This window comes from Neopelma chrysocephalum, unplaced genomic scaffold (assembly GCF_003984885.1).
Source record: "Neopelma chrysocephalum unplaced genomic scaffold, ASM398488v2 Primary Assembly neopelma1_23, whole genome shotgun sequence".
Taxonomy (NCBI): Eukaryota; Metazoa; Chordata; class Aves; order Passeriformes; family Pipridae; genus Neopelma; species Neopelma chrysocephalum.
This window is the reverse complement of record NW_020897691.1, coordinates 22254935-22278473: the sequence shown is the minus strand read 5'-3', so window position 1 is coordinate 22278473 and position 23539 is coordinate 22254935. Positions and strand designations below refer to the sequence as shown.

Here is a 23539-nt window from a genome sequence, read left to right as displayed (position 1 = left end):
TCTTAAAAAGAAAAAAAATTGTGATATATGCAACTACAACAAAAAAAATTATGTCAAAATGTATCATTATTGCTGAGCTTCCAGTGTAAGAATTTATAATCTAGATCATCTCAAAAACAAATGGAGTTTAACATCATCCTTAGTTCTGGTATGTTCTGCAGCTGCTGCAAGTGCAAATCTGTGGCTCAGAACATTCTCTAGGGGCATCACTGTGCACAGTAGGCCTGAGCGTGACCAAAGTATTTTTGGAGGTCATTCTGATGTATAATTGGACACCAGTTCATCTGTGATGGCTGTTCATGCAGAAGGGCCCAATTGCTGGACAGGCAGAGTTAGGTGCCACAACCTCTTTTTGTTGGATTTGAGATCCTACTCCTACCTTGTGAAAATAGTGAGAGATCAGCATGTCCCATTGTCACTGTGCAAGAACTGTCATTATGATTTGCATTAACTGCGATAGGAAAAGGGAGAGCTCCTTGTTCCTGTCATTCTCCACTGTAGAGACACATACAGGAGGATCTGGACAGGCTGGATCAATGAGTCAAGGCCAACTGTGTGAGGTTCAATAAAGAAAAGTGCCAGATCCTGCCCTTGGGTCACAACAACCCTGTGCAGCACTACAGGCTTGGGGAAGAGTGGCTGGAAAACTCCCTGGCAGAAAAGGACCTGGGGGTGCTGGTTCACAGCTGGCTGATCATGAGCCAGCAGTGTGCCCAGGTGGCCAAGAAGGCCAATGGCATCCTGGCCTGTATCAGAAATAGTGGGGCCAGCAGGACCAGGGAAGTGATTGTCCCCCTGTACTCGGCACTGATGAGGCTGCACCTCGAGTGTTGTGTTCAGTTTTGGGCCCCACACTTCAGGAAAGACATTGAGGTGCTGGTGCATGTCTGGAGAAGGACAGTGGAGCTGGTGAAGGGTCCAGAGAGTAAGTTGTATGAGGAGTGGCTGAGGGAGCTGGAGTTGTTTAGTCTGGGGAAAAGGAGGCTCAAGGGGACCTTATCGTTCTCTACAACTACCTGAAAGGAGGTTGTAGTGGGGTGGGGATCAGTTTCTTCTCCCAGGTAACAAGTAACAGGATGAGAGGAAATGGCCTCAAGTTGTGGCAGAGGAGGGTTAGACTAGATACTAGGAAAATTTTTGCATGGAAAGGGTTTCAAAACACTGGAACAGACTGCCCAGGGAAGTGGTAAATTCACCATCCCTGAAAGTGTTCAAAAAGTGTGTGTGTATGTCACTTGAGCATATGGTTTAGTGGTGAACATTGTGTGGTGCTGGGTTGACAGTTTGACTTGATGATATTAAAGATATTTTCCAACCTTAACAATTACATTATTTCAATCCTCAGTTAATTCTTATCTTTGCATAACTTCATATCTACTCCTGCAGTCCCTTACTCAGAGCAGATTTGGCGACTGAGGCTCATGTTGTAGGGCTTACTGTTGTCTTACATCTGGCTTTTATGGTTCTCTGCAGAAGGAGTTCATGAAGCAGGTCCAGTCCAGTGGAGTGTTGATGGTATTTTCCCAGGCCTGGGTTGAAGAACTGTACCACCAGGTGCTAGAAAGGAACATGCTGGGGGAAGCCGGATACTGGGGAAGCCCTGAGGAGCACAGTCTTCCACTTATCAGCATGCTGACTGGTCAGTACTATGTTATGGTGGCAAGGCTAACTTCAAAACACATCTAAAACAAGCTGCAATGACACACTGCTTCATTGCATTACATACAAAATGTGGTGTTTCAGGAAGTTGTCAGTAGAGAAGGAACCAGACTTAGCTGTGGCAAGTACTTAAATGTTTGGTTTGGATCATCAGAATGCTTTTGAAGTGTGGGTTTAAAAAAATCAAACCTGTCTATGGGAGACAGGGAGAGTAGTTTTGTTCATTGAATCAAAACATCTCTTATTTCTGTCAGCTTCAGTTCTGGTAGACTTAATGATAAGCAATAAGGCTGCTGTTTTCTTGATGTCATAGCAAAACCATTTCAGTGTGCCTGTGGTGCAGTACAAATATAAATAGTGGCATCTGATCCTGAAAGCCTTCCACAGATTGGACTCCCCTTGGTTCAGATTTGTTCTATGCCAGGGATATGCCAAATGGCACTACAGAGAAACTGAAAACCTGGAGCACCTCTAACAAATGCTTAAAAACAATCCTTAGGTTCTTTTGAAGGAAAAAAATCAAATTGTATCAGTTGAAAGACAGCAGGATGGCTATGATATTGTATTGATATAAAATGCACTGTGTGCTTTAATGTGTATGTAATTAAACCAGTATATGCAGGGAGAACCCTGGCTTCAACTGAGCCATTAACTGGTAATCAAAGGGCACTGCTCTGGAAGTTTTTTGCTGATTGTACTGAGCTCAGTGTTACTTTTAGCTATTGAGCTAAAAAGCTGAAAGAAACACTTCGGAAAAACGATAGCCATGAAGTGTGTGGAAAAGGGGCTGCTAGAAATCAGCCTGGTGTCCCTGACATTAAACTCTCTGTGAAAAGCTGATCTTTTATTGTGTTGGAGAAAGGGTTGTATTTCTGTTGTTGAAATTAAACCTACACAGGTCTCCTAAAAATTGCTTTTAAGACACAGGATTCCAGTGCATCTTGAGGACTCAGACTGAGGTTTGGGAACATCTAGATACAGGATTTAGCAAGATTTAAAATTTTATACTAAGAAATGCAGAGATTTAAGTGTGTGGTAAATTCTCAACTGTAAGAAATATCATTATATCTTTACTGGGAGTTCTGTTCATTGTGCAACTTGGGGAACAGGGTGGTGAGGGGCAGCTTTTGAGAGTGGGATATTTCCCCTCTTCAACAAAACACTGGTTATTATGGGCAAAGCATAAGATGCCACAGATCATGTTTATGCCAAGGCTTCAGTAAGCTGCCAGAAAGAGTAATTAAAAAGCCTGAGAAGTCAGGAGTGATAGCACTTACTTGAACAAAGAGCCAGTAGGAGATACTTTCCTTGTACCATCTGTGTGTCAAAGAGTAATCTGATGTTTTTTAATGTTCTGGCAGACATCGATGGCTTGGGAAGCAGTGCAATTGGTGGCCAATTGATGGCATCAGCTTCAGCTCAATCTCCTCTTTCCCAAAACCGGAAGACAGACGATTCTGTTGTTGCAGGTATTAAGACTGTACTATAAGTGCAAGTGTGTCTACCAGCAGTGGGTTGTTATATACCAAAAGTATATTCGGATAAATTGTGTAGAATAACAATTTAAGGGCTGAGGGAAGTATATCAGTACATTGTACATGAACTACTCGTTCAGTGTGCAAAAGACAAATGTGACTTGGTTTTTTACCACTGATGATAAAGCTGCTGTTATGTGCAGTTGTAGTAGTTACTACTACTCAATTTTCCAGTAGTAGTAGTAATGCTTTTCCCACTCCAGGAGTTGCTTTTGCCCGATACCTTTTAATCGGCTGTTGGAAGAACTTGATTGACACTTTGTCCACCCCACTGACCGGCCGCATGGCAGGCAGCTCCAAGGGGCTGGCCTTCATCTTGGGAGCAGAAGGAGCCAAGGAGCAGAACCAAAAGGAGAAGGACTCCATCTGCATGAGCCTAGATGGACTGAGGAGGGCAGCCCGGCTGAGCTGTGCTCTAGGTACTGTTGCATGTGGGATGCCCTGATAGACTCATAAAATAGGATGGTAACTTTCCTAGAAGGATTTTGGGAGAGAAAAATGCAGCATGCAGTTCCAGTTTTGGATAGGAACATGGATTGTGGCAATCCACATAGAGTGCATCTGCCCTGCAGCGTAGATATAGCCACCCGACTTTCCTTAACACTGTCTCTTGTTGAGTTTGCATGGGACTGGAGAGGAAATGTTGGTCAAACGGTAATTGTGTTGTTGCTTTACAGGAGTTGCTGCTAATTGTGCATCTGCTCTTGCCCAAATGGCTGCTGCCTCCTGTGTCCAAGAAGAGAAAGAGGAAAAAGAAATCCAAGAACCTAGTGATACTATAGCTCAAGGTAACTCTGTGATTAAATTACCTAACTAATATTGCCTGCAAAAGTGCAACTGGAAAGCACTTTGCCACACAGTGGCATTCCCCTCTGTCATTCTTCCACTGAGCACCACTCACTTGTAGGCATATGGGATGTATGTCTTCAGTACGTGTTCTGCTGTCCTAGGTTCTTAACATTATGTCCCACTAATTATATTTAAAATGCAGCTGAAATCAGTGGAACAACAGGTAAGCCAACAGCATTTTTTAATGTGTGCTTTTTAAGCCTTGTGATAGTAGTACAACATCAAAAGACCAAGTTATTTGGGGTTTTTTATGTCTTGGGTGGTAATATAAGCTGAGTTTGTGTCCTTCTCCCTGTCCTGTGTATACATCCTTGGTTGTCTTTCATCAGATTGTCAGATATTTAAAACCGTTTCTGAATCATGTTAAATGAAAATAGAATAAAAAATATATCTTTATAACATCTAAAAAGTTCTGCATCTCTATACCACCACCTCAAACTCAGTGGAAGTCAGTAAAGTCAATTGTTGTCTCCAATGACTGGAGAAGTACATAAAGTTTGTCTGATTACACTTGATTTATAATGGCAAGAAGCCCATAAAAAAACACAGTGTTGCACGAATGACCCTGCTTGGCACTTAAATTTGGTGTTTCAGTAGAGAAAACAAAACTGAAAAAGCCTGAGCTAAAACAAGCTTTTGATCGCTCTGCTAGATATGACTGCAGTGCATTGGCCAGGCCATGCTGAAGCAAAGAGGAGGCAGCAGCAGTGGCCAGAGGCCAACAGGTCTGTTCTGTGTAAGCTTGCAAAGCTTCAAAATTTGATCCTTTCTAATGCAGCATGAAAACTAAGCTTTTCAAGGATTCTCAGGAAAAAAAATGTGTCCAAATGCTTGTAGTTCAGATCAAGATTAGTTTTGCTTTGAAAAGAGTATCCATTAACAAAAACTCTTTGGTGAAACTTTTGTATGGGAATGGATATGAAATCCCCAAATGCTTTTTTTCCCATAGCAAAGAAGATTTTGTTAAAAATAAGTAAATAGCCAGCCAGCTGTCTCTGAAGAGAAATATGTAATATCACAGGCTATCTGCAACTGTTCTGTGGGCAACAAGATGTGAATTTGGGGGTGGAGAGTGTCAATCTAGCATTGTTTTTTTTTTCTTGTATATAGGATCAGTCAAAAGGGATTTTAATTTTAAAACTGCCTTAAATTTATTAGGAAGAAATGAGTTTCTCTGGTTTGTTTTTTGTTTAAATCCATGGTTTTTATAGCTTTCAGTTTGTAATACTTTGCCATCACTCTATATACACAGCAGTGTTTGTTTAAAAACTGGAGAAAATTTTTTTTTCCCATGCTGCAGTGAAACAGAAAGTGGAGCAGAAACTGGAGCAGATGGGGAAAATGCAGGGAGTCTGCTTGCACACTGCTCATGTTTTGTGTATGGATGCAGTCCTTAATGTGGGTCTGGAGATGGGAAGCCACAATCAAGACTGTTGGCCTCATGTGTTCAGGTACTTACCAGCTTTCACAAAATAACCAGAATTTATACTATGTTGCCTGAAAATAACTGACTGAGAAAAAGGGCTTTACAGACTCTGTGGATGTTCTGTGTTTGAATTAACTGCCAGCACCTCTAAAAGATAAGACGGTGCAGTTTTCCACTGCTATTCAGAGACAAAAATCAATACTTAGAAACTTCAAAGCTATCAGAAAACTGTACCAGCCCCAGGAACCTAAATGGGCTTTTAAGGCACCTCCACCAAACTGTTTGCTATGTAGGCGCATGGGAGGTCAAAGGATGTAAGAAGAAGGGTTATCTATGTGTGGTCTGAGAGTTAGAGATTGTCTATTTGTGGTTTGAGGAAAATGTCCTGTGCATTGTATCTGGTTCAGATGTAGAAATCAGTGCCTGTGAACTGGCAGCAGGTTTCCATGTCAGTTGACTTCTCCCACTTACGGGGCTGTGTGGTAGCCAAGAGTACTCTGGAGTACAGACCCAAGCGTTTCTTCAGTGAGCCTGTGATTAGTGGGGGGAGGAGTTGGTGCTTTGGGGTGTTTATTCTTTTGCTTCTCCTGTTTGTTCTCAGGGTGTGCGAGTACATCAGCACTCTGGAGCACACCCACTTCAGTGATGGTGCTTCCCAGCCCTCTCTTACCATCACCCAGTCACAGCAGGCACCTGGAGGGCTACACCCAGACTCTGAGCCTGGTGACTCTCCTCAGGCACTCACCCCCGAGCAGGAGACCACCCTCAGCAGCCATCCTGTCATTCAGCCCGTTTCTATCCAGGATCTCATCAAGGACAACAGTAAGGGCAGAGCTTTTGAATTCCGTGGAGGCAGTCTGCTGTGTGGGACCAGTGCTGCCAAGGCTGTTCTCACGCTCTCCACACAAGCTGACAGGTAAAAGCAGTGCTGTCAGGAACCAGGATCCTTGTTCCCAAAACAGTACCAAAATAGCCCTTTTTGCGCTGCAGTGGGTCTAATCTTTGTTCATTGCAGCCACTTGCTTCAGTTGAATTTCACAAGAAGACTGCATGTTTGTCACAACCAGCAGTTTCTAAAAGACCTGCTTTTTTCATCTCTGCGGTACCTGCCCTGCAATTACTGACCTGAGTATTTCTGTGCACAACAGTGAATATGCCACATAAATCAAATGCATCCTGAAAGCAATGGATTTATTTCTTGCATGTAAATTAATCTGTTGTATTCAGTAAAGCAAACAAAATAAGTGGGTGTCTTGTCCTGACAGGAAAGGACAAGACTGTGTCAGTTAGAAAGCAGCTGCTTCTGTCAGGACTGTGTGGACAGTTTGTCAGACATCCCCAGTGTGTCCAGAGGAGGAAGGGCCACCAAGCATGGTCTCAGAGTGGCTAGGTTAAGTATCCCTTCATCATGGTCTGCTGACTAATATGTGTCTCAGACTTTTACGTTATTTCTGCTATTTTTTAAGCAGCCCAGGCTAGAGTTGAAAATTTGCTGGGTTTGCAGGCTTGTAATTATCTTTTTTCTCCAGCTGACATTTTACATCTTGATCTCTGCCCATAGAAAGCCATTATTTGTAAATTCAGAGCCAAAAGTAATGCGTAAACTGCTTGTAGAAGTTTGACTCTGGGCATAGAAAGTATCTTTTATTTAGGAAGTTCACTATACAACTTGGTTCTGAGGATTAGAGAATAGTAGTACTGTAATCTTAATGAGGCAGGTTTGATTTCCACGCTTTTACTTCAGTGTGAACATTTATTAGGACTCAATCCCCAGTTTCCTGGGATTATAGAAAGTTTTTCATGAAAAACAATGTCAGAAGATCATACTTTTGTCAATTTCTGGCTGCACCATGTAAAATTTCACTGTAGTCTCTGTGGAACCCACCTCCTGTGTAACCATGTTTACTTTTTAAGTGTACCGATTTTAACGGGTAAATCTTAAGGGCTCATTGCAGCTGAAAATAAGGACTCTGGCTTATATTTGTTATAGTTTAATGAAAACATAGCCCCACACTAGGCATGGTGAGAAAATTAACTCTACCCCAGCCAAAACCAGCACAATGTTCCAAAATAACCATTCAGTTACAGTAACTTTAGGTTTAAGACTTTAATTCATTTGTTTTTTGTGTAAGGCTCTGTGACTTCAGATGGAGCAAGCTGGTGTAACTCTAAAGTCAGTGAGGCTATGATGATCTATGTTGTGAGGACTGGGCATGTTTTAACTGTTTGGTTTTCTTATTAGTGGTTCATGAACTGCTTTGAAAAAGTGACTCTTTGTTGCAGTACCATAGTTGAATCTCAAAAGACTCTGGTTGGTCCAATAGCAACCCTCCAATTAATAAAGCTTCTAGATCAAAGTCTTTCTGTAGCACTGTATAAATGAAAAAGCCTCAATAACCCAATGTGTCACCAAAGGCAACACATAGCAGCCATAACGGATAAGAGTTTTCCTCTTACATACACATTTAAATCTGCATCTCATGAATTTTTCAGTTAGATTCTGTTCTTTACTTATAGACTCTTTGAAGATGCTGCTGACAAGTTAAACTTGACGGCATTGGCAGGCTTCCTTTACCAGCTCAAGAAGGCTTCTCAGGCCCAGCTTTTCCATTCAGTCACAGATACAGTTGATTACTCACTAGCAATGCCAGGTAAGTCACCTGAAGACCCCTTACAAACTGTTTCATATACAACTGTACTGCTTACAGGACTACTTTGTATTCTTACAGTTCTGATTTTTTCCAATTGAAATTTCAAGACATAAATAAAACACTGAATTTAGTCTAATAAGATCTTTCTTTAGGAACAATTCAAAGTCTTTGAAAAAGGCAGAGCACTTTTTTCGGGCAGGGATCACATCCACACCTGCTTTGAAACACTTAGAGGACATTCATTTCATTCTTGGGGGTGTTAATTATCCACAGATACTTAATCACAACTCCACTTTGGAGCCTAGTCCAGTAAGAAAACTTGGATGAATGTGGACCTAAGAGACTGGATTTAGGTTAGACCTTTGACAGTGGGGTAACTTCAGAAGTCGGGGACCCCTGGTGGCCTAGTGGTTAGCATGCGGGACTCTCACCGCTGCGACCCAGGTTCGAATCCCAGTCCCCCCGGGCAGATGGAGCTCGTTAGCCCTGTGAGGCCATCCATCTATGAGAAGGTCACTCTAAACAAACCTACGTCCTGAGGACCTCACTGCCATTGTCCAAGCTCGCTTGGCCCCGGCAGATGAACCTTAGGATTAAAGGGTGGGCTCAGTTCAGCGCAGGCTGTGTCTCACCTAAAAAATCCATTGTGCAGGCTGGAAAGGTAAAAGACCTTTCCCCAGATCTTCGTTCGCGAAGACTGGCCATTATTATTAATTAACTTCAGAAGTGTTCAAAAAATGGGTAATAGCAAACAAAGCACACAAATGAAGAATGTTAAATAAAGCAGCGGGATTTGTCCTGCTTGCTCTTCCCCAACAGAGTGGATGGGGCATGTATCTTACAGTACAAAGCCTGTAAATGGTTGTTTCCATCACTGTCTCAATTAGAAGGATTGGACACAAAGGAAGATTTTTCACTAAAATTTATACTGTACCTATAGAAGCTACATTAGTCATACAGGTTTTGTTCTGTCCTGTAGCAGACATGGATTTTATCTGATATATGTCTCCAGTTTAATTGGTTTCCCCTTTCCCTGAAGTGCTATTTGTCATTTGCCAATATGACACTTCAAGTTGATTGGTTTTTTGCTCTTGCTTTGTCTTCAGACCTCAACATTCATAACTAGTTTTAATAAATAGCTATCCTCTTGTCATGTATGTAGTAGTCAATCCACAGTAGTTAGTAATAATGAAATTGAAATTAGGATAGAGCAATTAAGTGCAATTTTTTATGTTAAAAAAAGTTTTTGTTTTAAGGTATGCCCCCTGATTATATCTTTCATTAGAGATAAAAGCACCAGTATATTTTTAATGAGGGGATGAAATATCTCTCCAAATGTTGTAAGAGCAATGGAAGATGAATCGCTTTCAGCAGCAAATAACAAGTATTAGTGACTGGGGAACAAAAAAGCTTTTTCTCACATTCTGTTCTTTGTATCCTTTGCTTGATAAGAAATACAAAATTAAATACTCAAACTAAATAATTTGCAGTTTATATTCTTTCCTGTAGATGTCACCAAAGGCTTTTGTAACTACCATTTTGGGTCTTACTATCAATTATTTAACTACTTGCTTGACTTTCCTGCAGTATTTCTCCAAGACTTTGTCTTTTGCAATAAAAGGGAGTGATCACTTAAGTCAAAATAAAGTATGTTTAATAAGTTGTTCTTAAAACTTGGATCCATCTCATGTTCTTTTACTTACACAGATATAGACCGTGGTTTACATTGGAGTTTTTTTTGGTTTTTTTTCCTTTTTCTCATCCCCCCCTTAAACCTCTCCCTGACTTAATAAATAATTTTCAACTTGATTTCCATTCCAATTTAGACGTTTAGAGATGGAGAAGTAGCTGATGCTTAGCTTCCATTTATTTTCTTATACTTTCTTGTAGGTGAAGTAAAATCTACCCAGGACAGGAGAAGTGCACTTCACTTGTTCCGACTTGGTGATGCCATGCTCAGAATTGTAAGGAGTAAATCTCGCCCGTTGCTCCACCTCATGCGCTGCTGGAGCCTGGTGGCACCTCACCTTGTAGAGGTAGGAATGGGGGACAAAACTGTGCATGTGTTCAAGAGATGGCAAAGCTGAAAAAGATGCAGAAGGCTTGATAGCTCTTAAAATGTATAACAACTCTCAATGTTGTCAAATCTGCTAGGTATTGTATAAACTGTGTCATATACTGCAATACTGCCACAAAGGAATGTGCTTTTAAGTAACTGAAATGGGCAGGACCAGGGACAGGGTGTTGGATTTTTGCAATATGATGCAAAATGCATCTGGTGAAAAAACTGAAACCACACCAAGAGGGTCTAAGTAACTCCTCCATCTCCCTATTTTCCCAGTCAAGATCTGCAGCCTTGCAAGTCTTCCCATAAAAGGATGCAGGTTTCTTTTCCTACATAAAGCCAGCTCAGCTGGAAGGATTATGACATTTTTCCCTTTTCTTCTGCTCCCTTGTGAACACTGCTCAGTGGCATGCCAGTAGCAGCCACAAAATGGATTTCAGTCATAACAAATGACATTTCCTCAGTCAAATTTTCAGTCTTTTCTGATGAAATGCTGGTGTCTTGACTTCTCAGAGCTTTTTGATTTGTATCATTGGTATGAATAAATGTGCTGTACTTCCTTTCTTTCTGTTGGTGAGGTATGTGGTGTCATTTGCCCAGGTCTCTTGGCAGCATGCTTATCTGAAGTCTTAAGATGAGCTGTTCAGTAAATTGCCATAGCACTTTCTTTCATTGACTTGAGAAAATATGTGGACCATCTTACAGCAGAGATCAGACATCAGAAACTCTCAATGGAATCCCTCTAAGTGAAGTAGAAATAACAAAGAATGGTTTTGTTGTGTGCTTTACAGCCCATTATCTTGAAAACCAGTGTCCTACTTGCCTTTGTATAACAGCCTGAGGTCTCTTTAAATACTTTTCATGTTTTGAACACTTTAAGGTCTTTTAAGATCCCACACCAGTTTAAATTCAAGTGCCACCCATGTTTTTAGATGCAGGAGTGGTCAGACTTTGGGTTGACTTCAGTGAAGATGAGGGTATTATCAGTAAAAAGTAACATCACAGAAAGGATAACCTGCATAGTTGCTCAAAATGGTAACTTTATATTCAGATTCACTGCTCTTTAATTTTTCAACAGTTCTTCCAAAAGTGTCAAGAACTTCTAAGTTCCATAAATAGCCAAATAAGTGGCACTTGTTCATGCCTGGATAGGTATGGTGAATATTTGCAGAAACTAACTTTTTGAAGGGAAAAATGGTCACACAGTAGAAACAAAGGACAATGTTTCACATGAGCTTTGTTCTGTGGGTTTTAGTATTTAATTTATTTATTTTTAGCTCTGTACTTTTTGAATTGTTAATAAACCTTTATGCATCTGTGGAACTCCCAGCAGCTCAGAGTCTCAGTGATCTGTTTCTATGGCAGTACTCTCTCATTTTCATTGTAATGGGGTCCCTAGTAACATCAGTGGTGAAGCCACTTTTAGGGTTCAGCAACATGAAGTGCTTACCTCCCTTAAAAGTGTCTCACTAAAACCAAATGTTTTCTCTTGCACATACTCTAATTCTTCTCCTTTCCCTGCAGGCTGCCTGTCATAAGGAGAGGCATGTGTCTCGAAAGGCTGTCTCCTTCATCCACGACATCCTCACTGAAGTGCTGATGGACTGGAATGAGCCTTCTCACTTTCACTTTAATGAGGCACTTTTCCGCCCCTTTGAGCGCATCATGCAGCTAGAGCTTTGTGATGAGGATGTTCAAGACCAGGCAAGTCAGTTCTGATCGGGGTGTCTGTATCTGGCCTACTATGCCCGTAAGAATGGTTTCCTGAGTGCACTTGGTCCACCTGAGTGTTTCCCAAATTCCCTTCTAATGCTGTCCCTTAATTATCTTCTAGGAATTGAGAGTGCTCTGCCCACCTAAGCCAGCATTGTGGTAGAGCACAGAGACAGTACACCTGGCTTTAAAGCAATTAAATAAAGCTTTTTTATTATCTAAAGAAGTTTAAATAATAAGTTAATCTAGACTGCCATAGTGAAATCTAGGAATCTGTTTGAAGGCATTGGCATTCCTTCTGAAGATCCATCTATGTATCAGTTCTATTTTTTGGTTTTGTTCTTTTAACCCCTCCTACACTGTCTACAGGTGGTCACCTCTATAGGTGAGTTGGTGGAAATGTGTTCTACCCAGATCCAATCGGGATGGAGACCCCTGTTCAGCGCCCTGGAAACAGTGCACAGCAGCAGCAAGTCAGAGGTTAAAGAGTACCTTGTAGGAGAATACTCTATGGGTAAGGACTTACTGCACTGACTGTTCCATATGTGGTTTAGATTCCCTGGGGGACACAGTAACTAACTCAATATATTTCAATGCTTTAACTGAACAGTGGGCACTGCAATACTCCAGAACTGTACTCAAGTATCTGACTTACTAGTTAGAGTGGGAGGGGAAAGCAGAGGTATTGTTCTGACTTTTTGTCCTCTAGATTCTGACAGATGAGTAGAATGAGAAAGAAATGCTTCATAGAATCATAGAATCAGTTGGGTTGAAAGGGACCTCCCAGATCATCGAGTCCAACCCTTGATCCACTACTGCTATGGTTGCTAGACTATGGCACTAAGTGCCACATCCAGTCTTATCTTAAAAACCTCCAGGGACAGAGAATCCACCACTTCCCTGGGCAGCCCATTCCAATGCCTGATTACCCTCTCTGTAAAGAATTTCTTCCTAATATTCAACCTAAACCCCCTCTGGCACAGCTTAAGACCATGCCCTCTTGTCTTACTGATAGCTGCCTGGGAGAAGAGACCAACCCTCATCTGGCTACAACCTCCTTTCAGGGAGTTGTAGAGAGTGATGAGGTCTCCCCTGAGCCTTCTCTTCTCCAGGCTGAACAACCCCAGTTCCCTCAGCCTCTCCTCATAGGACTTGTGCTCAAGTCCCTTCACCAGCCTTGTTGCTCTTCTCTGGACCTGTTCCAGGACCTCAATATCCTTCCTGAACTGAGGGGCAGTACTCGAGGTGTGGCCTCACCAGCGCTGAGTACAGGGGAATAATCACTTCCCTGGTCCTGCTGGTCACACTGTTCCTGATCCAGGCCAGGATGCCATTGGCCTTCTTGGACACCTGGGCACACAGGTGGCTCATGTTCAGCTTCCTGTCCAAACTCCCAGGTCCCTTTCTGCCTGGCTGCTCTCCAGCCACTCTGTCCCCAGCCTGTAGTGCTGCATGGGGTTGTTGTGGCCAAAGTGCAGGACCCAGCATTTGGCCTTGTTGAACCTCATCAAACCTACGTGAATAATTTTGAGCAACACAGTAGTGCAGGCATACTGAGCTTGGCTGAGCCCTGGTCACTGTCCTGCTAGAGAAAGGAAAGCAGACTGTATACACCCAATATGTCTCATGTGGACTGTCTTCCTTATTGTGTGAACTCTAGTGCTCTCAAACATTAGGGTAACTTAGTGTGATAATCTAGGCAAGTGCTTGTCGAGGCAGTGAATCACAAGGTTTTCAGATTGCTAGTGCTGCAAGGCTGTGCACCCTTCTCAGATATGTTTGCTTGTATAGAAACAGAGTAATATGGGAAAATAATTTCATTCTGTTCTTTTGCCCCATTCAAAGGCATTTTAAATGTTACAAGTCATGTGTAAGGGATGTGATTTTCTTCCTAAACTTTGTCTTTGAGATCTATTATAATTGATGGCTGAATGCAGGTATTAGCTACTGAGCCGAGTTCAAGAGCTCAAACGTACTCTTACGTTTGGACAGCCATGTGCTAGTAATAATAATGGCCAGTCTTCGCGAACGAAGATTTGGGGAAAGGTCTTTTTACCTTTCCAGCCTGCGCAATGGATTCTTTAGGTGAGACACAGCCTGCGCTGAACTGAGCCCACCCTTTAATCCTAAGGTTCATCTGCCGGGGCCAAGCAAGCTTGGACAATGGCAGTGAGGTCCTCAGGACGTAGGTTTGTTTAGAGTGACCTTCTCATAGATGGATGGCCTCACAGGGCTAACGGGCTCCATCTGCCCGGGGGACTGGCTGGGATTCGAACCTGGGTCGCAGAGGTGAGAGTCCTGCATGCTAACCACTAGGCCACCAGGGGTCCCCCATGTGCTAGTATTTGTCATAGAATAGGCAAAGGAGGGAATCTGTATCACTTCCTATGAAAGGCTACATGAGTTGCCTCAGGAGCAACAAAAGGTTTTACTTTTAGGATCATTTCTGTCTCTGCTCAGAATAGAAAAGATTCTACAGATTCAATTTATTTGTTGAAAAATGGTTGGAAAATCATTTTTATGGGGATTGGGGAAGAGTTCTCATCTTGTTATTTCCACAGGAAAACGCCAGGCTCCGGTGTTTGATGTCTTCGAAGCATTTCTAAACACAGACAGCATCCAGGTCTTTGCCAATGCTGCCACCAGTTATATTATGTGCCTTATGAAGTTTGTCAAAGGACTGGGTAAGTATTTTCCTTTCCTATTAAGTCATGATACATCAAACTTGATCCTGCAGAAGAGGATAATTCAGTTGTGTAATACATAGTATGGTAGAAAAGAGAGAGACAATGAAGAACGTGAGTCCACAATGCTTAAAAAAAATAAAATCAAAACCAAGGGATTATTTGAGAAACATTTTTAATACTCTCAGTTCTTCGAGTTTTTATAGCAGCAAAGATGCATCTCACAATTAAGAGTCTGCTTCATCTGATCTTAATTTGCAGCAGAACTTGCTTACATTCATTTAAATAATAAAATAACAACTAAACTCAAAACCTAGAATATTGCAGAAATGGCCTGGCATTGTGCAGACACCAGGGAGTGTCTGCAACAGAATAGAGTATGTTTTACAGAATAGGCTATGTTCGGAGGTGAAAGGCACATCTCCTTTCTACGCTTGCCCACCTCAGCAGCAGTAGTTTGGCATATGCACTGCTGAAAACCTGCCAAACCTTCTGTGAGGTCCCGAGCATTGCAACTAACTCCACTGTCCCTGTGCTTTGTGTTGTTACTGAGGACAGCAGAGACCAGAACATCATGTCAAGGTGACCCTACAGAGTAATTGTGGTGCTTCACCAAAATTCAGAACAAAGGGAAATGCTGGGTCGTTCTGCCCCCACACTTGCCCTGATCATTAGAATTCGACACTATTCATTGAACTGTGACACTTATGGGATATTTTGGTTATGTAAATTACAGAACTTCTGATGAGTGGTAAAATGGGGCTTTTGGTTTCTATATGAATATTGATTCACAGAGGTTTTTATGTCTGTAAATAACTCCTTTTGATTTAAATGAAGCACCTAACTGCAGCAAATCTAGTTTTTAATGTTACTCTTGTCTTATTAAGCTATTTCACCATCGATTTCAATGGGGGCAGAATTCAGCTTGTGATGACAAACCATAATTACTACAAAAGAGAAATAAACTTGCATGTTCAATACCAATAGAGGGAACTCATGTGACTTCTGGAGAGTTCAAAAGCCTGTCTTATATTTCTTTAGGTTTCTTAATTACATGAGATAATTTTGAACCCTTTGTGGTCACATGTCAAAAGCAAGTTGGTTTTTTTTTGTATTAAAGGTAGTAGGACAATGGGATACTTCAGCAAGGAAAATACCGTACTATGAGCATTTTAATGTAAAAGTAAAGGATTCAAACTTCACTGGCTGACTTAGCTGATCTCAATAGTGGACAAAACTTTAAAATATGTTATGGAGGGAATCGTTAAGGGCATAGAAAAAGCAAATAAATATAGTGAAAGGAGAATAAAGTAGGACTTAATAAAAGGATTTCATATTTATCTTGTGGTTTTTCTGAGAGGAATAACTCTTAAGACAACAGAATGTTTACATGTATAGGCATTTAGTAAAGTTTCAAATTTGGCACTGAATTGAAAGTATTTGGCTAAAACAGAAAAATAGTTATAAGCCAAGTATTCTAAGGTGGGCAGAACACTGGCTGACAGGGGAGGAAAACAGACTGTGCAGACAGGAAAAATGGTGGAATGAATGGAGTTATCCAGAGAGGAGCTCTGCAGCAGGATGCCTTGGAACTGCTCTGCTTATGGAAATCACTTAATGAAGCTGACCTGAAAGAAAGAGTCTACTGATGTCATGAAGTTGGTAATACTAGCAATATTGAGGCACTACAGCCTGAGGATATATATCATACAGTTGAAACTGTGAGACTTTGATGCCTGACTTAGATAGCAGAAGGAAATATAGTAGCACAAAATATAAAATGGTGTATTTAAGCAGTAAATAAACTAAAAGGAAGAACTTGTGGTATAAAAGTTTTCCAGGGCACTGGGGTGCAAATGAATAGAAAAAAATGAGTAGAGTAATTGAGCAAAGAATAAGAATATAATATGAGCAAGTAATTACAACACCCATGGAAGAAAGTGGAGTGGAGTCAATATAGCAGATAATATAATGTATGATTATTAGAAGTCCCAAGGGCTTTACTAAAGAGTTATTAAATAGGCATATGTTTATTAAAACATTTATTCATATACAAGTATGTGGACAAACTATGACCAGTATTACTGTATTGTTTGTGTGGGGGTCACCTGGTTGTTATCTAAGATGATCAAACAAAGGATGTTTTCTGGCTTCTATTCAGACATTAAGGCATAACTAATGAAAAAGGAAAAGAATTCTATGTTTATTTATATTCTTCTGTCCTTCCCAATGCTGCCTTTCCTGTCCCCAGGGGAAGTAGATTGTAAAGAAATTAGTGACTGTATGCCAGGATCAGGATCTGCATCTACAGACTTGTGCCTTCCTGCACTTGATTACCTCAGGAGATGTTCTCAGGTATGATGAACAATCTTACACAGGCATTAACCTGGCCTAGAAAACAGTTCTAACCTGCAGGCTTTGCATCAGTCATGAGATGGTTTGCATGAACCCAACAAAGTCTGTGGTGAGTCTGATGGTAATAACCTGCACCGCCAAATGGACAGTGGCTATATTTGAGGGAATATTATACCTTGTAGGCCAATTAGTGGTGAGAAAACTGATGATATAAAAACACACCCAGGAAGCATGTGGGAAAATGTGAACAATCAAAACCTAGTAGTAACATATTTAAAGCTAAATTCATTCTTATTTAAACAGTAACTGTAAACAGTCTTGGGAATGAAAGACAAAAACAAAAACCAAAAACCAAAAAACCAAAAATGAAACAAAACCAAAATCCCCCCAAAAACCCAAACAACAACTTGAGAATTCTCAGATCTTAAGAGCAACAGGTTACACCCTCTGAAACACAGAAGCATTTTATCTGTACCATTAAAACTTATCTGAAGCTTGGGGCAAATCTGTAACAATTGGAATGCGAGAGTGTTTCCTCTAATCTCCATGCACACAGCACATATTATTATCTTGGGTTACCTGGACAATTTTTGTCTGATTTTATAAAGTTGTTTGTATTTCTGTAGTACCTGCAGGTCTTTTTGTTGGACCCCAGACGTGTTTTTTCTGGGTACAATACAAGGGCACAAAAATGGATATTACCATTGCTGAAAGGATTTATATCTAAATTCAGAGATAACGGGTGGGTTCAGTACACAGACTGAGAAGGGAAGAATAAGGCACTTCAGAATAATAAACAGCAGACATCAAATTCTATTTGCTATCTTGTTCACTGAAAAAAAATTAGTGAATATCTATGTGTATGTCTAATGTATGTTCTGTCTATACACTATTTGCACCACATCACTATTCCTCATCCTTACAAACCTCAGTCTACAGTGAGAGGAAAATATTTTCTCCTCTTTGAAAGAAGCAGCCATTTATGTCTTTTAACTTGCCAGTAGAAGAAGAATAGGAATGACTGAAAAAATATCTTGTTTATATATTGGAAATACATTATTTACTTTAGAAAGACCTGATAAAATGCTGGTAGAGTCCCAGTTATAGCACAATTCAGCAGTTTGTATTTGTTTTTTAGTGGACAACCCAGGCAATGAAGCTCTGAAGTAAACCTGTACAGGTCCTTTTATCAGTATTTACTTAGTCCTTTAGAGTTAAACATATTTTGTGTACAGCTAATGGAGCTTCATAGGTCATAGATGCAATCAGTGACTCATAACATTTGCCCTTTACAAGTGAGAAGAGAGCACACTTCCTTCTCAGAAATGTGTTATTTAAATTGCTGCTCTCCCTCTCTTTCACCCTCAACCCTTTACTTGTCAATGAACAGAAGACTTCTGGACTCTAATTGTGTTTTCGTAGCTTTTATTTTATTTTATATACTTGTATTGTGTGTGATAGCCTTTACAAACTTTCCTATATATACTTATCTTCTCTTTTTTTCTTTATCTCCTCTCCACTACCCTCCCCAAGTTGTTAGCCAAAATCTATAAAATGCCCTTGAAACCCATCTTCCTCAGTGGTAGGCTGGTTAACTTGCCCCGAAGAGCGCAGGAACAGTCAGCCAGCAGTGAGGATGGTATTGAATGCATCCTTTCTGACTTTGATGACGACACTGGTAAGTGTATTGAAAGCAGTAAGTGCAGAATTAATCAATTACTTCTTCCACATATTGCTGTAAATTTTGCCAACTGCTGAAAGCAAAAACTTCATCCTTTGCCTTCCTGTTGTCTACACATACACATGTGCACACGCAGAGCTTGGAAGTTCAGATCACATCACCTTCTTTATGTAAAGATATAGTTTGTATATAAGAAAAATACAACCCGTCTGCTAGGGCAAGACAACAATATTTTAACAAATAATTATTTTGATTATCCTGATATTCATAATACAACCAGTGTATATTTCTGAGACCTAACACAAAAAAACCTTTCTAGACCACAGCTGAAGTAAAGGAGTGAAAACCTTTTAAGATTGGTATTGGCAGGCCTGCCTTAACAAAAAAAAATATCAGTATTTAGTTACAGTCTAGAAATATAAGGAATAACAGTTTAAATGTTTTCAAACTTATGTCCTGTGGTCTGTTGAAATAAACAGTGAATTTCTGAAGTCCATATAAAGCTCCATGACCTCCAGAAAAAACAAGCAACATTTGTCTCCTGATTATTTGTGTGGTTTATATAGATTGTGGATTAATCAGGTGTTTGATGAAATAGATCTGTGCAGAGCCAAGTGGTAGAGGAATGCAGCCTTACGGTTTCTGAACTCAGGAGGCTTTCACAGCACTACAGTCACTTTTGAATATCTGAACTATTGAGCTGTTCCAAAGAGGCTGTTTCTGTGAAGAATCAGCTCCAACCTTTCAGAAAGCATGCTAACTCCAATGCATGTCATTCATGTGCCTCACCAGACTGGCCCTTGGTACCTACTTTTATCTAGACTCTTCCATCACATGGATTGTCCTGTTCCACTGCTATCCTGGATAAAGGAGAGAAAAGGTGCTCTCTCAAAACAGAAAATCACAAGTCCTACTTTTTCACAAAACAACCTTTTACTTTCTTCTGTCTGTGTTTGCATTTGGTTTTGGTTTGGTTTTTTCCTCTCTAGGAATTTCAGAATATTTAACTGGGATGTGGGAGACCCAAGTCATTGAAGCCTCTGCTTTGAGTCAGGTTTGGGAGTTGGCCTAGGGTCTCCCCACCTCAGGTGAACATGCTTTGCCTATTGTTCTGGAGTGGTTCTGCCTATCTGTGTCTTCCTGTGAATAGAAAGGCCACCCTGCAGCAAAGAAACCTTCCAATTTGATTTTTGTCGCAGTTAAGCACTAAAACTGTCACACAATTTGTTATCTAGATGGTGATGGTGTTAGAACATCGCTAGGCAAACTGACTTTACAAAGACAGGAGGCAGTGCTTCATCTGGCACTCTAGTGTTCAAAGTCACTACCAGGATGGGGCAAAATGTCTTAGCCTACTTTGCCATATTTACAGTGTATTTTCATAGTGTATTTGATACCAGCAAGTGTCATGCAGACACAGACTACATCAGCATAGCTACCAGTAGCAGAGAATGTGAGCTTATTAGTGAACCAAGGTAAAATCCCTTTTAGCCTAATAAACTTATAGCCTTCTTGACTCAAGAATAACAGCATACATTGGCAGGAGTGTAATACACAAGATCCTTCTAGTCGTTCGTGATACTACGGGGAACTAGGCAGCATATGATAATGAGATGGGGTTTTACTTATATACTTTTTATGGGACATTTTACACAAGGTTAAAGAGACTGGATTAGAGGGAGAAGTAAACTAAGACCAGAATAAGGTGTATGTGGAGGAGGAAAGATGGCACAAAACACAAACTTAATGAAAAGAGTGGGAAAAGGAGACTATCATTTAAAAAATGGCTATTACCTACAGCCATTACACAGCAACAGTGAACACGCAAGAACCCACGATCTTTAAGTTAATTAATTTGTTTCCATCACTTTGAGGGCAAGTTTCGCCTATTGGCAATGCAGTATCTCACTCATGGTTTTTAATATTCCTTTCTTTACTTGTAGGCCTTATCAATGTCTGGATTATTCTGCTGGAAGAATTAACAACTGCCATATCCAACTGTCCCCGTCAACACCAACCTCCTACTTTGGATCTGCTTTTTGAACTGCTGAGGGACGTTGCCAAGACACCCGGTAACGAAAGGGCTTGACAAAACATGAGCTAGTGGACCTGACCCAAACCTTTTAGAATCCTAAACCCCTTCTGTAAAGTGTGCTACTCATGCTAAAGCTGCACAGAGACATTCTCTCATAGAAAGGGATTTTTTTAGAGTGGATTTGTTGTTCCAGTTAGTGCATTGTTCTGTTGACAAGAGTCATCTTGTAAGAATATATTGAGCATATTCCTAAATTCATTGCACAAATAAAGAGGTGCGGTACTCTATCGATGTCCTAGCTACAGAAAATGTTTGCTGGGTGTCTAGGAAATGGAAAGAGAAAATTACATAATCCTGCAGACCTTCTGGGAGAGACTGTTGGCTAAATGTTCATATAGTACCTCACAACTAGATCCAAAACTCTTACCACTCTCATTCCACAAAAAAGTTTCAGGACTTCCTTTCTTTAGCATTACCCCAGGTCTCAGCTTGGAACAACTTAGCAAATTACTGAGCATGGAGGCTTTGTAAGCAAAAGTATACAACCATCATTATGTTTATTTTAAGGACCGGGATTTGGCATTTACGCAGTTGTACATCTTCTTCTTCCCACGATGTCTCTTTGGCTCCATCGCAGCCATGGTGATCATTCTTACTGGGATGTAGCATCTGCTAATTTCAAGCATGCCATTGGCCTTTCCTGTGAACTTGTAGTGGAGCACATTCAAAATTTCATACACTCAGGTATGTCATTGTGCTGTCACATCTCTCATCAGTGACATGTTACTGATAGCTACTTGTGGAGATGGTTTCTTTGCTTTTTCGGTTGCTCAAGCATAAAATAAGAGAAGGAGGAGGGTTAAAATTTTCTGTTTAGGATTTTTTATTTTTCATCCTTTATAGGATTATGGGGAATTACAGGGAAAAAAATTGTGAGGGACTTATGGAAGTTTATGGAAGCTTCCTGCTCAGAGCAGGGCTATCTTCAAAATTAAATCATTATAGTCTTTAGTATACTTTCCAAAAGAAGATACAAATACTTTGATCATAAAGAACTAGAACATCAGAAACAGGATCTAAGAGAATTTCTCCTGTACCACATAAGTCCAGACATTTTATATTGTTATCAAAAGGAATTGTCTTATTTCAGCTGGATGCAATGCATGTTTCAAGAGCTGCATAAAAAGAATTTGGTTTTGCAAATTCTCTGAATAGCATTTAAGTGTAGCAAGAATGTGTATCTCTAATTATAATGAAAAGGCAATGATGTTAAAAACAGCCTGTGTCTTTTCCTTATAGATATTGGTTATGAAAATATGATCAATACTATGCTGAAAGATCTTTTCAAGTTGCTGGTAGCCTGTGTAGCAGAACCAACAGAAATTATTTCCAGAGTTGGCTGCTCTTGTATCAGGTAACCCCATCTGTTCACTCTTAGCATATTCAAAAAAAGATGTCTATGTCTTTGAAGAACTTGTGGACTGATTAAGTTGGTCAACATCTTATTGACCACAATATATCTAACTTCTTGTTATTTGAATAATGAATTTTAGACTTACTAGCCTGTTCTTGCTGTTTTCAATGTGCTTCAGAACCTGTGATTTTAGGCATTACTGTATGTATGATTCCCATAAAAAGCTCTTGGACATTACTTTATATATAGTTAGTCAATAATTGATCCTTAACAAAAATACTCAAGAGTTTTTCCATTGGAATTCACACATCTTTAGAGGTAATTAATATCTTTCACAGTCTTCAGATTATTACAGTCATAATCAAAATAAGCACTGCATTTATATACTTACACAACGTGTGGTTCTTGTGGCAAGATGAGTACTTAAAGACGAAAAGCAAAGGAGAAAAAAAGTCAAAACTACAGTGTAATTACAAAAATAGGTCAGGGTAACAACTGTGGAGATTGGATAACATTAGCTAGCTACTAAATAAGCCTATTGTTCTGTTTTCATAGAATCATAGAATGGTTTGGGTTGGAAGGGACCTTAAAGATCATCTAGTTTCAAGACCCTTGCCATTGGCAGGGACGCCTTCCACTAGACCAGGTTGCTCAAAGCCGCATCCAGCCTGCCTTGAACTCTTCCAGAGATGGGGATTTTCAACCTTCTCCCTTTAAAAGTAAGAATTGTCTAGTTCCTTTGTGAACATGGTAACATTTTTCTGTGTTCTTGCAGGTATGTGTTAGTGACAGCAGGGCCTGTTTTTACGGAAGAGATGTGGAGGCTTGCCTGTTGTGCCTTGCAGGATGCCTTCTCTGCCACTCTGGAGCCAGTAAAGGTAAAACTGCCTTTTCGCCAATAGTCAAAATGTAATCACACTATAGACTCACTAATTTTTGACAGATTGTTTTTAATTCTGCAGACAAGTTTTTGTGTATAGAGCCAGGAAAAGAAGCTTAAAGATTGTATCATAGCTTTTTTAATTTGTCAATTCACAATGAAGCATGTTGCATCAACAATGGAGATTGAAACCAGTTTTTCTAAACACAGAACAGACAACACTAGTAGCTAACAGACTTATTTTAAATTGCCTTGTCAGCATGAAATCAGAAGAGTTCAATAGGTGAAAACTTCCCTTTTGATCCATTTCTTCCTCTGGATTGACTAAAACTAGAGAGAAGACGATGTTGCCTACTTAACCCTGCAGCTGCATGCTCTATATAGAGTAGTTTTCAACTCACTGGCTGCCTTGTGAACAAAACATCCTGTTAAGTCATTGCAGTCCAGAGTACATAAGAAGCTGTAGTGCCTTTACATTGGATGTATTAAATTGCTAAATAGCAGGTGACCAGCTGATGGTAATGGGACAGGTCACTCTGAATCTTGTATTTCACACAAACAGGCTGGACATCGCTACAGCCACTGATTTGTT

At 40.3% G+C, this 23539-nt stretch overlaps 1 protein-coding gene across 3 annotated transcripts in view; it reads left to right on the top strand.

The window, feature by feature from the left end:
* ARFGEF3 (ARFGEF family member 3) overlaps positions 1-23539 on the top strand; it is a 90704-nt gene that overhangs the window by 59080 nt on the left and 8085 nt on the right. For all 3 annotated transcript variants that reach the window (XM_027690007.1, XM_027690000.1, XM_027689995.1), the window contains 17 exons: positions 1474-1639; positions 3021-3128; positions 3398-3613; positions 3872-3982; positions 5344-5494; positions 6071-6385; positions 7987-8120; positions 10011-10156; positions 11710-11889; positions 12268-12412; positions 14460-14582; positions 16834-16937; positions 18471-18615; positions 20562-20690; positions 21221-21397; positions 21953-22067; positions 22843-22945. In XM_027690007.1, the coding sequence (XP_027545808.1) occupies positions 1474-1639; positions 3021-3128; positions 3398-3613; positions 3872-3982; positions 5344-5494; positions 6071-6385; positions 7987-8120; positions 10011-10156; positions 11710-11889; positions 12268-12412; positions 14460-14582; positions 16834-16937; positions 18471-18615; positions 20562-20690; positions 21221-21397; positions 21953-22067; positions 22843-22945 (2568 nt within the window). The remainder of the gene's footprint in view (positions 1-1473; positions 1640-3020; positions 3129-3397; positions 3614-3871; positions 3983-5343; positions 5495-6070; positions 6386-7986; positions 8121-10010; positions 10157-11709; positions 11890-12267; positions 12413-14459; positions 14583-16833; positions 16938-18470; positions 18616-20561; positions 20691-21220; positions 21398-21952; positions 22068-22842; positions 22946-23539) is intronic.